Source organism: Neolamprologus multifasciatus, chromosome 12 (assembly GCF_963576455.1).
Source record: "Neolamprologus multifasciatus chromosome 12, fNeoMul1.2, whole genome shotgun sequence".
Classification (NCBI taxonomy): domain Eukaryota; kingdom Metazoa; phylum Chordata; class Actinopteri; order Cichliformes; family Cichlidae; genus Neolamprologus; species Neolamprologus multifasciatus.
Window position 1 is genome coordinate 19,762,129 of NC_140450.1, and position 14,069 is coordinate 19,776,197.

General features: G+C 40.3%; 2 protein-coding genes across 2 annotated transcripts; both read right to left on the reverse strand.

Annotated features, from left to right (window-relative positions):
- Nucleotides 1-662: 662 nt before the first annotated feature.
- Nucleotides 663-7,485, reverse strand: LOC146506872 (protein limb expression 1-like). Its single transcript, XM_085179748.1, has 6 exons — nt 6,543-7,485; nt 5,754-5,950; nt 4,996-5,136; nt 4,821-4,916; nt 3,836-3,913; nt 663-3,755 (listed from the first exon to the last, which is right to left on the reverse strand). The coding sequence occupies exons 1-6, from the start codon at nt 6,616-6,618 to the stop codon at nt 3,300-3,302; spliced, it is 1,044 nt and encodes a 347-aa protein (XP_085035874.1). The 5' UTR covers nt 6,619-7,485; the 3' UTR covers nt 663-3,299.
- Nucleotides 7,486-7,592: 107 nt separating this feature from the next.
- riok2 (RIO kinase 2 (yeast)) lies at nt 7,593-13,161 on the reverse strand. Its single transcript, XM_085179746.1, has 10 exons — nt 12,969-13,161; nt 11,458-11,596; nt 11,252-11,368; nt 10,946-11,121; nt 10,752-10,840; nt 10,442-10,633; nt 10,257-10,349; nt 9,674-10,105; nt 8,448-8,547; nt 7,593-8,126 (listed from the first exon to the last, which is right to left on the reverse strand). Exons 1-10 carry the CDS (start codon nt 13,032-13,034, stop codon nt 7,965-7,967), a joined length of 1,566 nt encoding a protein of 521 aa, XP_085035872.1. The 5' UTR covers nt 13,035-13,161; the 3' UTR covers nt 7,593-7,964.
- Nucleotides 13,162-14,069: the final 908 nt, after the last annotated feature.

Below are 14,069 nucleotides of genomic sequence, written 5' to 3' on the forward strand. Positions count from 1 at the left end.
CATACTTTAGTGACGGGTGTCAAACTCATTTTACATCGTGGCCTGACCAGTGAAACTCCCCTTTCTGTCAGTGTAAAGAAGTTACATATTTAACTGTTTTTCTACACGATAAAGAAAAATCTGCTGTGACAAACAAAGAATCGTGTCAGCACGACTCTTTGGACTTCAACTGTAAGAAACTGTAAGACACTGCGCCAAATGGCTTTAAACTACATGCAGACATTTATGAATCGCTCCTGTTCAAAGACACCTTGTATATTTTAGTTTATTTTAATAAGTAATAATAAGTAATATTCATACTACTGCAATGTAAATTGAGTCTTTTCAAGGCAGCAAATGTTTATTAAGTGTTTTCCTAAAAGCCTTATTGTTATGCATTTACTACTAGGGACAACACGTGAGGTTTAAGGTATGGACAAGTGTAAAACCTTTAGCCCTCCACAATGGAAAATGGCTAAAAATAAAAACGGGTATCATTGTATCCAGCTCTGATTTTTTTAAATTCTGCACTCAGCTTTGCAGTCTCCGATATCATTGAAATACAGCCAGTTGCTGATTATTTTACGTTTTTGCTAGAGATAGGCAGATCGATCCAGATATCGATAAAAGATACCAATGCTGGTATTGGTATCAGATCTGTATTATCGTAATAGAATCGATACTCAATCCTTTAAGTTCGGCATGTAGCCCACTTAATTGTGTTAAATAGATCATTTTTTAGGAAATAAATAAATATACCTCAAACATGCACTATGAAAAATATCTGAAAGTGAGTGTCATGTCTATTTTTATTTATGTCCTATAACACATTTAAACTACAGAAGAGGACCCAAACTGCTTTATAAGCAATCTAAGGAACTTGGGAAGAAAAGCGACTGGACTTCTTTAAGTTTATTGAAGATATTTCATCTCTTGTCCAAGAAGCTTCTTTAATCCTAAGAGCGGTTGGTGAAGAGTCCCAGATTTTTAAGCCTTATTGGGAGTGTCCCTAGGAGGGTCATTGACCCATTATTGATCATCAGCCTAATCATAAATCATAAACATTCACATTCCAGGTCTCAATAAACCCAGTTTCAAAATATATGAAAAGCTGAGGGGTGTGTTTTGTTGTGTTAACTAATTGTTCACAGATTTAGTTGTAGTTAAAATCAGAATTTGCAAATTCATCATGATTTATCTCATAAATCATTACACAGCACTCTTCCCTACATAAACTGCCTTTAAGTTAAAAGTATCAGTATCAGTATTGGTATTGGCAATACTGGCCCTCTATTTATTTGGTATCATAAATACCTAAATTTACAGTATCGCACACCACTGGTCTTCGCTCATTTTTTCACCTTTTCCCAACACCCTTGCATTTAAATCCAACTTCGGTCTCCTTGTGTACCTGGCCTATACGACTGAACATCAGTCCCTATTCCTTGTTTCGCATAATGGTATGATGACAGTCTGTCTTTGCATGGTGTGCCTATCAATATAAAGTCTCACCCCTGCCTGCTCCTGCATACTGACGGGCCATTGATAATTGACATAAGAAATTCTCTGGCCGCTGGCTGTACGTGTGACACTCCTGCCTTAGATAATTATTTTCACTCACTACAAAGTCATAAATGTCTTTATCTGCAAGTTAGTGGAATCACTGCATAATTTCCTCCATCAACATACTTAAAATCTAAAATTTGACTAATGCACTATGACATAATCAAATTATCACAGTCTGAAATGACACATCGGATATTTAAAACAAACAAACAAAAAAGTCACAGGTTACGAGGGCAGAAAAAAACATTCATTTTGAAATGTACTTTTAAAATGACGAAATTAACGTTTCCCCTGAACTATGCATTTGCTATGTGTCCTTTATCAATGTAAAACAATCAAATAACATGTAATAGGTCAGGATCTTTCACTGTTCTTAAAAAAAACTGACACATTACATGGCAGCCTAGACATGCAGGGAGGAGTGAAGCAGGGAGAACAAGTTTACATTCAGTCATGTGAAAAAGAGTGTCTAAGCAGTCTTTGATTTCCCGTGAAAAACTAAGGACACCCTGACTGCTTCCATAGGAACTAAAAGGGTGAGCGGCAGCCAGGTGCTGTTAATCAAATGCATTTGATTAACTGACAAACAGAAAGACTCCACTGGCCTCAGTATGTTCAGTGTTACAATTAAAGAAAGACAGAAAGAGTATAAGTTGTTTGGAAAGTTTGCCAGGGGAAAGCCTATTCTGTCTAAAAAGAACATGACAGCACAGCTTAGGTTTGCAAAGTTGCATCAGAACAAATGACAAATCTTCTTGAGAGATGAGTCCAAGGTGGAGCTATTTGTTCATAATGCGCAGCACTACATTTGGCAAAGCCCAAACGCAGCATATCAGCACAAACACAACTGTCACCACAGTGGTGGAAGGGTGATAGTTTAAGCTTGTTTTGCAGTCACAGGACCTAGGCACCTTGCAGTCCCTGAGTCCACCATGAGCTCTAAAACTTTGATCAAATTGTGTCACGTGCCAGGACAATGATTCCAAGTACAACAGCAAATCTACAACAGAATAGCTGAAAAAGGAATGAATCAATGTGTTTAGTGGCCGAGTCAAAGTCCAGACCTAAACCTGATTGAAATACTGCAGGTGGACTTCAAGAGAGCTGTGGATAACAAATGATAACAAACCTAAATGAACTAAAGCAAAGTTGTAAAAAAAAGACTGATAAAGTCAAGTTACTGCTGCTAGAGGTGCTTTAGGTAGGACTGCATAGAGTGCTATGAAAATGCTCTTTTTTGTGACTGTGCATGCTACATTGCTACAAGAATGTGCATAAATAAAATGTAGGACAGTGACAGAGTGCTCTTCATAAAACAAACAAAAAACCCCAAATAAAAAACAGGTCCACATTAAAAATGTAATTAAGTTTTCTACTATTTAATCTAAATCACTTGAATGCTACATTTATTGTTGTTAAAGCTGCTTATACATTACAGTGAGCCATACATTTATAGTCACAAACTAAACTGTATGTTAATAATGGTTGGGCATCATAATAACACTTCGACCCAATTTTGTAAAACCTCTTTTTAAACTCTCAGTCATGCTGACAAAAAACATTCTAGTTGCCTTCTGTGTAGCAAATGTAGATGTAGAAGAATTTTTTAGCTGCATAGGCAAAGAATACCCTCACTAACTTCTCATGTGTAAAATATGACAGAAAAGAGCTTCATGGTTAATCCTAGTGGGCCTTTAGGAGGTATAGAGTTAAATGGCAATATGTTTTGCCCATCCTCTACTCTCTGATTCAGTTTATTCAAAGTCATCTAAAGGCTCAAATGTTTGCTCTGAGCATGGTGAAGGACTATCAGAGAGTCCAGAGGCTTCACAGACTGTTTGCTGTGTGTTTTTATGGACCGGTGGCAAATGGCTTAAGGGTGGGGCTCGCTGGGCTTCTGTTTCCTGGCTGTAAAATGTGTCTAAAGGCAGGTGCTCTTGCTTGTATTTGCGACTCAGCGATTGGCTGAAGACCTCAGGTGTGTGGTGAATGTATGCTTGGCTGAGAGCCAAGCTAAGGATCTCTGTCTTTTCCTTGTAGAAGCGCAGCTCTACGCCTCGACGCCGGGCCAACACAAGCTCCCTCTGCACCACCTGCAACTCAGCTCCGATGAGACCCGGTGATCTCTGCTCCCGTCCGAGCCAATCCAGAGCCATATTGCTGCGCACGTACTCATCAAGTCCTCGCTGAGAGTAATATCTAATCACACTCTGAGATGGAGGAGAGAAAATAGGCCATCATCACTTCATTGCTACGGAGATGCTGACACTTAATCAAGCAGGACCCATACCTGTCGAGAGCACTGTCTTTCCCTCAGAGCTTTCAGAGTCCCGTTCCAGTGCAACAACTGGAAAATTGTCATCATCTCCTACAGAAAGATGAGGTTGAGAAAGAAACACAGTCAGAAAGGAAAGTTTAATGCAACCAGATTAGCGTTGTAAGTTTGACAAAGACAAAAATATGAATATGTAAGTGGTTGGTTTGACAAAACTATCACAAATCCTCAAGCACAAGGTATGTTTCACCTCGATTTATAAAACACCAACTGGGTGAACAGCTGCCATGTGTTGGGAAACTAGTGACATTACTGTTAAACAGAGAGTCCATACATAAACTTAAACCAACACAATTAGACGCAGATGGAAAGTTGTTTCAGGTTGACATCCGTGTTGTACCTGCTGCTCTCTTTACAATTCTGTTGCACTACAAAACCATTTGACACCTCCTGCATTAACTGCAATTATAAACTATACATTCTAGTGACAGCTGCAAAGCTTATACTCAATGCTGCGTGCAGACCTGTGCACAAGTGTGACTACATTTCAGTCCATGTGCATGTGGATAGTGTGTGTATTACTTGGACACAATCCATCTCTATGAGTTGAGTTTTAGCAAGAATGATAATGACCCCATTTCCTTCTACTAATAACCCCTCTGTCTGCAGGCATGTGCTTATTTATACAAAAGGTAGAAATATTAGGTGTTTAATAACACATGTCTCTGCCAGGGTCTGAGAGATATGTAAGAGCAGACCAGAGGGGTAAACGATTCCATGGAAGGGCAGAATTGCCACCCTGTGGGTAGCGTTGTTTTTAAAATGTTTTCCTTATAATCGACTGTTGATACTTAAATTGTGGGTGTTATTATAAACACTCTATTTATAGTGCAAAGTAGCACTTTACATTGTAAGTGTAATGCTTGGGATCTTTCAGTCTATCTAGTCATGAAGCCATATTTATGTAAAGCAAAGAAATGAATGTTTCTTTGTTCTTTACCTGGAACTCCAGCATGCTCCTTCCAATGTAGGAGTGAAGCAGCAAACTGTAGGTTCCTATACTGGTACCCGAATCACATGCATCTTCTACAGAAACCTTTAAACGCATCACAAAGCCTGTTAATACTGAGACATACAAGTTGTAATAATGTGTGTTTGAACTAGCTTACACATACAGCACTGTCTCTGGCCGCCTGACACAAACTATGAGCGATGAACTCAGGGTCAATGCGTCGACATGGCAACTCATTCACAAGTGAGTTCATCAGAGCCACACGAGCCGCGTCCCTCCGAGCTTCTGCTTGAGTTTCACACACCTGAGTATGAGCAGAAAACCAGCAAAGTGCGTCAAAAGGAGTGTGCGGGCCTCAGGCTGCGTCCACATGTCCATAAATGGGCACCCAGTCTTTTATTTTTTTGATAATTTTGCACTTGACTGCAGCTAATCATGGGATCTGAACTCACATCACTATTGAGATTAGGAATTCACAGATACCCAATCATATGCTGCCTCTGAGCTGGGGGCTGCTGTCTGGATCACAATGAGCCCATTGAGAAGCATCATGAGATTTAAACTGAACAACATCATTTTAAAACGACTTTTAAATTCAGTGTGACAATGTGAAATCTGATTCTATAACACTTCTATAAAACCAAAAGAATAACATTTTGTATAAAAGCTTGCTATGGCTTTTATTTGCTGGTAATTTTGTTGAATTGAATTTTGTAATATTATTAAAAAGTGAAACAAGTGATAATGTAGCACAAGTTAATACTGGTTATTACTATTACTTGCTCTAATTCTGTTATTTATGTACTCAACCTTTAGCATATAGTGATATATTTCCTGTAGGGCTTTAAGGATAACAGCTGTTTATTCATATAAGCACATTAGATGAAAGTGTCGTTAGAGCACTGTTGATGTCAAACACACCTTATAGTTACCAAAACAGCTTCCTCCAGGAAGCGTGACATAGCAGACGTACGGAGGTCCAGGAGAAGGTGCAGATTCGTACAACAGCAGGCTCTCTGTCTGGCCAGCTCCCTTCCCACCAAAACCATCCGAGTCACTGGAGGAACCATTCAGCTGCTTCTGCTCCCAGAAGTTATGAAGAATGGCCACCACGTTTACTGCACATACATGCATGTCAGCATGAAGATTGAAAATGTTTGTGAAAGGCCACTGTTAGGAATTCTTGAGTTTGTATCAAGGAGATGTTATTCATCTGTCTGGGGTTCCTTTATATCATTCTGCTAACTCTCCTGTGTCATCACACTTGCTGAGCAGAAATTTTGACTTAAAATAGAAATCAGACATCTGTGTTTATCTGCATACCCAGACAGCTTATATTAAAGTAGGCTCGGGAACTGAAGGGAAGCACCTCACCACTTGACAATATCAGCATTTCCGAACACTTTTGTGCTCACTCTGACCCAGAAATGGGTTTAAATGTTCCCAGAGTCCTTTACTTCATGGCAGGAAAGTCACTTTAGGGCCATTTATGGCAACAGGGAGAACTTAACTCGCATTTATTTGAGCTTTAGAGGAACTGTAACAAAGTAAAACAATGAAACACTCCCCTGACTTTCTTTTAATGTGATGCATTATGTCCTTGCTAGTGGTAAAAACCACTGTTAAGCAGTAAGACTTGTAGCTGTGCCCTAAGATCTTTGCTGTTGAAACTAACCTGTAAGTTTGTCACAAAGTTTCTTGCCTACTCACAGTCTTTGGGGCCGGCGCCAGTCTCAGTTTGTGATAAGTATGACATGATGCTCTCCTCCACTTTCACGTCACTCATTTTCTCTCAGCATTTAGTTCCTGCTGCCTCAAACACGTTCAGACCATTCTCTTATTAAAATGATCCACCAAAACAGCACGTCTGACTCCGAGTAGCTAAGTAGAGTAGTAACTGAGTAGCCACCACCGTCACCATGGCTCAAAATGAGAAGGAACCTCCACTCCCCTTTCTCCACCTCCCCAAATCCCCCTCCTCCTCGTCTGTTTGACCATCTCGCCAGGGCTTCTCTTTTGAAGCAGACCACCTTTGTCACCCTCTCTGCCAATTAGCTCAGAGGGCCCCTCGGTCCTCTTGTACATGCACACACACAGAGGTGCAGAGCTGGAATGCTGAGCCCCTCCTCTGGGACTGTGCAGCTGCCTAATCCTTGAGCACAGTCGGACGGTTTAAACTCGACCTAGCAGCCAAGTTGAAACCACAATTTTTTATAATGAAAAAAACAGAAGAGGAAATTATGTGAAGAGGTCCAGCTTAAAAATAAAAAAATGCCCGTTCTCAGCATTACAGCGAAAATTTTACCCAGGCCTTTCTTGGATATGTGGGGGGTGGGATATTTCTGACTTCACACGCAAATTTGGGCCCACTGAGCTTCACTCACTCTGTTCACTATGAAAGGCCATTGTTCATGTGTGAATTCAGACGCTCTCTGAAAGCCTCCTACGCATAAATTAACTGAATTTGAAGAAAACATGTTTCGTTTTCTTCCTTCGGACTGCCTCAATATGTAGCCCATCCATTTCCGTCACCCTTTCATGATTAATGCGTTGGTGTGTGCTCTCTATGAATGTGCACCATTTGAATTTTAAATCCCTGTCCACGTTAGTCACTTTGTAAGCAGCACATCCAGACTGAGCATGAGCCTTTGAGTCTGTAACAGGAAGCTAATTAACATTGTTCAATCTGCTGTAGAGCTCATGTAGGTATCAGCACACACACAAAAAATGCAGCACTAACACAATGATAAATAACAAGTGTTTTGTGAAAACAAGTGCCTTTATTTAATAAGAAAAACACTTCCATAGTTTAATCATACTGTTTTGCTATATTAGGCAGTCCATATTTGTGTATGCAAGCAACAAAATTTTACTTAAGTTCAAAAAGAAAACCAAGAGATTTTATGAGAACAGCATCCAAAACTGTTTTCACTTTATGTGACCTCCACTTTGATTTCTCTGTGATGATTCAAATAAGCTGAGTTTTTGAATAAATACACAGTATTTATTAATTGTGTTTACAACAGACAAAAAAATTAAAAAAGCCAAAAAAAAAAAAAAAAAAAAAGAAAAAAGAAAAAAAAAAAGAAAAAAAAAAGGGTGTTAACATGAATTTCATCAATGCTGTTCTCTTTATCCCCAGAATTCGCTGGTCTCCATGCTAGACTTGATGTTATTTTGGTTTTCCCTCCTGGATTTGGTTTCCAAGTTGGCCTCACCCTTCTGTAGACGTCTCCTCTGCGCCGCCTTCTGCTGTTTGGTGAGCTGCCTCCGCACCTTCTGACGGATTACCTCCTGCAGGACACACGATAACAACAACAGGTCATAACAGATGAATATACTCACCTCCTGTCTCTGAAAGTCAGACACAACACTGTGCTGGCATGTTGTTTCTGTGTTAATTCACCTTCTTACAAACTGAAGCTCTTTAGCAACACCTACGGGACATTTTAAGATTTTCCCCAAAACTGTATAATGTGTCTGCTGCAGCATTGGCTGAAACTTCCAAATAATGAAGATATCAAATCTGTCACCATGTTTCTGGTTACTGGGTAGATTAACAGAGTGTCCCTGTCAACCAGATATATCAACAGTGTAAATCTATGTTATACTTACTGGTGGTATGGTAGAGCAGCTCCCTGTGCTTCCCATCGTGGCCTCACTGTCTGTCCTTTTCCTCCTGTGCTCTACAATTTGTAGAAGACTATCTGCATCTCTGCAGGGAGATAAAAATTTCATGATAGCAAAGCACATAAATGTACTGTAATGTAATGTACATACTTCATTAAACCAGGTTAATTTGACACAAATTAGCATAAATTTTGATTCATTGTCTCTATAATTCACTAACAATTCAGAAAAAAAAATTCTGGCTTGTCTCAATAATAGTTTGCCAAACAATCCTATTAAAGCCTCAGATCCACGGGATAAGAGACTGCTTTGGTTACTAGGGAAAAACGTATATTCTCTGACAGGTTGCCGAGTAGTTGTTGCCTGTCGTTAGGCTGCTTTGCTGCACCAGAAAGAAACCTTTTAACTGCTCTGATCGCTAGCAGGTTGCTGCAGTTGCCTGTAGTTTGCATGGAAGACACGGACTCAAACACTCACCATTTACTCTGAGCTGTACTGAAACTTGAAAAAGCATGGGACAAACCAAAAACGAATGCACAGCTTCAAGGTTTACGATGCAGATTACTGTTACCACCAACACGTTTCAAAAGGAAAATGTTCCATTAGTCTTACATAGTTTCACTACCGTAGTTTGACTGTTTGCAGAAAACTTGGCATCTTTTGTCTAGAGTACTTGTAAATGTAGCAGTGACCAAAGCAATAACAAGAAGGTTTCAGTGCAGTACTATACCTCTTTACAACCGATTTCACACTAGTGAGTGCCAGCAAACACTTGCTGACCGATTGCAGAAAACACCCTTTTCCCTAGTAAGTGGCAGCTGCCAGAGGATCACAGACAAGTCTCTAGCCCTGAGTCAATAGGGTTTAGCAACTGATTTTAGATTACCAGCAACCCCCACAACTACTTGTTAACCTGTCAGGTACAACAAAATTTACTAACCAGTGGTTGCCAGAAGGTCTGTGACTGGTCTTTAGACTGCTATGATTGGGGCTTTATTAACCAGCTGCAGAGTTATTTGAACATTACAAAACACAAATGATCACATAAAAGGACATACCACACTGATGAGCTAAGCAGTTCATCAGCAGTTGTCTTATATTTCCCATATGTCGTTTTCCTGCAGTACCATTTATCTAATAGTGGCACATAATCATCAAAGAATAATCTTAATTTTGGGGGTTTTATTGTGTTGGCTATCCACTGTTTTTACCTGAAAGGTTTAAACTCCTTGTTGGAGGCAGAAAGATCTGCCAGCGCTGGGAACTCATCCTCTGCTTCCTCCAATTCTTCATCTAACTGCTTCTCTGTTTCTTCATCACCTGGAGGCGAAGATGCAGTCTCAGTCTCTTGATCCTCTTGAACGTTGTTCTTACTCTTTTCACCGTCCTGATCTTGTGTCTCTGCAGGTGTTTCGCTGATTCGTAATCCCTCCAGTTCCAGCATTGCATGTTTATATTCCTCCATGTCCACAGCCTCCTCTCTTTCCTCATCTGTTGCCTCTTTGGCATCCTCGTCGTCATTGTCATCGTCGTCCTCCTCCTCATTGTCCTCAGGTCCAGCTGGGTGTAGCAATGCACCATCTCGCTCCATGTCTTTCGTAAAGCCACTGGCTGAGACTTCAACATCTAGAGAATATGACCGCCTTTGGAAAGAAACAGGAGATCATGTTAGAACTGCTTTTCAGTTCGCCTTTCAGAGTCTGACCTCCACATTTACCATTTAAAATGTAATTCAGTTCCCTGTATTCATACATGTTTGTTATGTTTTGACTAAAATAAAGTACAAGCAGTTACCTGATGTCTTTGAAAGTTGGAAAGAGCTCGCTTTCATAATTGAATCGCTTTGCAAAGAAGTCGCGGATACATTTGACGTCTCGATCAAAGTACCTACAAAAAGGAGTCGTAAAAGTGGACAATTATAAGTTGTATGCTTTGATATTTTTAACTGCCAACTTTAAAACTCAAGCAAATAAACCCACCATTCAGCATTGGGGTGTGATGTAGACACCATCTGAGGGAAGTCAATCATTGTTATGTGGTCCTGGTCATCCAACATGAGGTTGAACTCGTTAAAATCTCCATGAATCAGGCCATGATTGGCCAGTTTGACTATGAGGTCCATGAACTCACTGTACAGGGCTGATGGATCCTGTAATTCATGAACCTGACACCTAGCAGAGTGAGACAATGCACACAAATTATGGAAGAAAACCCCCCCAGTAGGAACAGTACTTTATTTCTATTTTAATATACAAATAAAAAGAGGAAATCAATGGCTTGTTAACATACAGTGGATATCCATTGATGAGCTCCATCACTACAGTATGTCTGTTATAATCCACAGGTTTGGGAACTGGAAAGCCTCGATCGTACAATGCCTGGGATTAAAGAGGAGACAGACATTAAAATCCTCCAACAAAACAGTTTTTTCTATCACACTTGTAAGTGGTCCAGAACAGACTCTCACTCATTTGGTTCATTACCTTCATGTAGGCAAACTCCTTCATGGCAGAGAGGCGGGAGAGATAGAGCCAGGACATGTTCTTCCGATGTTTGTGGTAATCTCTCTTGTTCTTCAGATTCCTGAAAGATGTACGCCCCAACCTGTGCAGCTTCAGAGCATACTGCTCTCCGCTTGGACTCGCCACAATATATATATCTACATGCAAGGTGAACAGAAAGAAAGAAATATTTATATAAACATGAGCACATGAAAGATTGACGGTAAAAGCCTGAAAACCTGAAAGAAAACACATTATGATTATAAATTTAAAAAACAAAACACTTACCCGACTCTTTGCCAACACCCATTTGGTTGCCAACAGAAATGATTATTTCTCTGGCGCACAAAGTCTTTAAGGCCAAGTAGTCATATCCTCCATAATTCAACTTGTAACCCTGGACAGCTGAGATCAACACACGCCATCATGTTAGAAAGCTAATCACTTACATCATAACTTCTGAGACAAAGCTAGTTTTTTGTAAGTTTTCTTACTCTTGGTGCGCTCATAGACCACGAGCTTGTGTTTCACAAGCTCTCTGAGGATCTTGTTGCAGCCACCGTGCCTGAGGCTTGCAATGGAAGACAGAAGACTTACTGGAACAATCTCATGGTTTTTCATCCCCATCTCAACCTGCGTGAAAAATTATCATTATTGTCATCAAAATTATCATCACCAGTGAGCTAACAGATTAAATTACAAGCTTATCTGCGTTGTAATGTATCTTTCAGGAAAAACAGCCTTTGCTCATTCTTTCTGTCTATGTCCTTAAAATTTGCATGTTAAATTCTTCTTCCAGTTACTTCCTTCAGGGGTCACCACAACAGATCATATGCCTCCATCTCACCCTATTCCTAGCATCCTCCATTGACACACCAATCTTTGCTTGTCCTTCTTCACTAGATCCATACTCTGTGGTCATCTTCTTTACCTCCTGGCTGGCCACTCCATATTCAACATCCTTCGCTCAATATATCTATTAGCCCTCTGCACATGTATCAAGTTTGCCTCACTACCACCACCAAACTGCTCAGCCTGAGCTGTCCCTTTGATGTACTTATTTCTAATCCTGTCCTTCCTGGTCACTCCCAACAACAATCTTAGTATCTTCAGGTATGCCACCTCCAGCTCAGCTTCCTGTCTGTTTTTAGTGCCACTATCTCCAAATCATACATTATAGCAGGTCTTACTGTAAACCTCCCCTTTCCCTTAACCTGGAGAGCTGTTCCCACCATTTTGCTTCTACTCACATTCATTCCTTGTCCTATACCTCTACCTCTCCCTCTCCAGACTCTCTTCCACCTGCTCCCTACTTTCACTACAGAGTTCATAATATCATCTGCAGACGTCATAGGTCACGATGATCCATAGATCAATGAAGGAGGGCATGCAGCAAAACCCAGGACCCTAATTTTGTGCCTAAAAGACTGAAAACAAACACTAATTATAGAAGAAAGCTGCTTTAATGGTCTAACACATATCACAAGGAATATATTAGCCTCAATGACAGACAAATCCCTATAGGGTAACTGAAGGGCTGCAGCAGCAATTTCACATTACAGATATGAGGTAGATAAAGCAAGGATTAATACATATGCAGATGAAGCGACTCTTCAGAGCTAGTGTGCACAGGACAAGTACGTATGCTTGGCAACCAATGTCGCCAGTGGTTTGTTTGTTACTAATGACAGATCCCAAACTCAGAATATTTCTACCACTGACACTCATATTTTGAAATTAATTGTTTTAAATATGCGTCTTGTGAATCCACCATCAGTCACTAAACCACAGGAGTACACTGTAACGATGTTCCGTTTTCCTGACATGAACTATGAATGCCTGTGTATGTGTGCTCGCCTTCATTACAACTACATTAACATCTCGCAGGCTGCTGTAACAGTGGTATGTGTAAAAGTTCATTAATGAGCAATAACCAGTTGACCAAGCGCTGGCTTAGCACAGGCTAACCAACTGTAACCGAATTAGCAGTTAGCTTTGTACTTACCGCAGTAAGGACTCGGAAGTCATCTCGAGATAAATATCTCAATATCACAACATTTAACTTTCCCATATTTTAGCCGACACACACACGGTTACACTGAGCTAGCTCTTCAAGCTTTTCTTAACCTAAAGGTGCCACATTCCTTGTAAACACACGTGCAAGGCGGAAGTTCTAGGAGCGGAAAATACGTCACTTCTGGCTCTAGAAAAACTGACACCGGATTGGATCAAAGCTGCTGCAAATACCCTGACCTCCAATCACAGCAGAGCCCACTGTGTCCCGCCGGCAGATGGAAACGTGCCAGATTGGATCTGCTGGAGGGACACAGCTTTAACTCTTATTAGCAACATAGGGGCGCATCTACTGCATCTGCTGCATCTACTGTAGGGGCATATGATGGCATGTGCCACCCTAAAATAATCCCCCCCCCCCCCCCGCCTAGTGTCACCCTAGTTTTCCATATTACAATGTTGTTTATTTATAATAAAACAAGGAATAAAAACAGTCATGGCCAGGGAGCAACAGAAATTAAAATATAACTATAAAAATAAAATTCTAGTAGACACAATCTGCACAAATCCTTAAAAACACTAAAAGTCTATTTAAAATATTAAAACAGCCAGTGTCCCCAAACATCCTCTTCAATCCCTTACTTCAGTCCCAAACTACTAATAGAAAGAAGAACATCGGCTGTCATTTATTTTTTTAAATACTAGTCTTATCTCATTTGTCAGTTGGGTCAGTACTTACCCTGGGTGAGCAGAACTCTCAACTCTACCTGCCACTGATCAGAACGCTCCCCTGCTACCTCCAGGCACTCACCTGACGGGTGTCCCTGCACTTCACCATCTTCTGCAGCCTTTTGTCTTGGTGAATCAAAGCAAATCAACAATAATAATCAAAAATAAGTAAAAAAAAAAAAAAAAAAGAGCCAGGGAATACAAATGAGGTGTGATTCACCTTCACAGTGGCTTACTGGAAGACAGAATAACGTCACTGGTAATGTTATTAGTAACCAGTGTTGTCAAGTTACTTGAAAAAAGTAATCAGGTTTTAGTAACGCAATAACGCAGCGTGATCACGGGAAAGTAACAGTAATCTAAT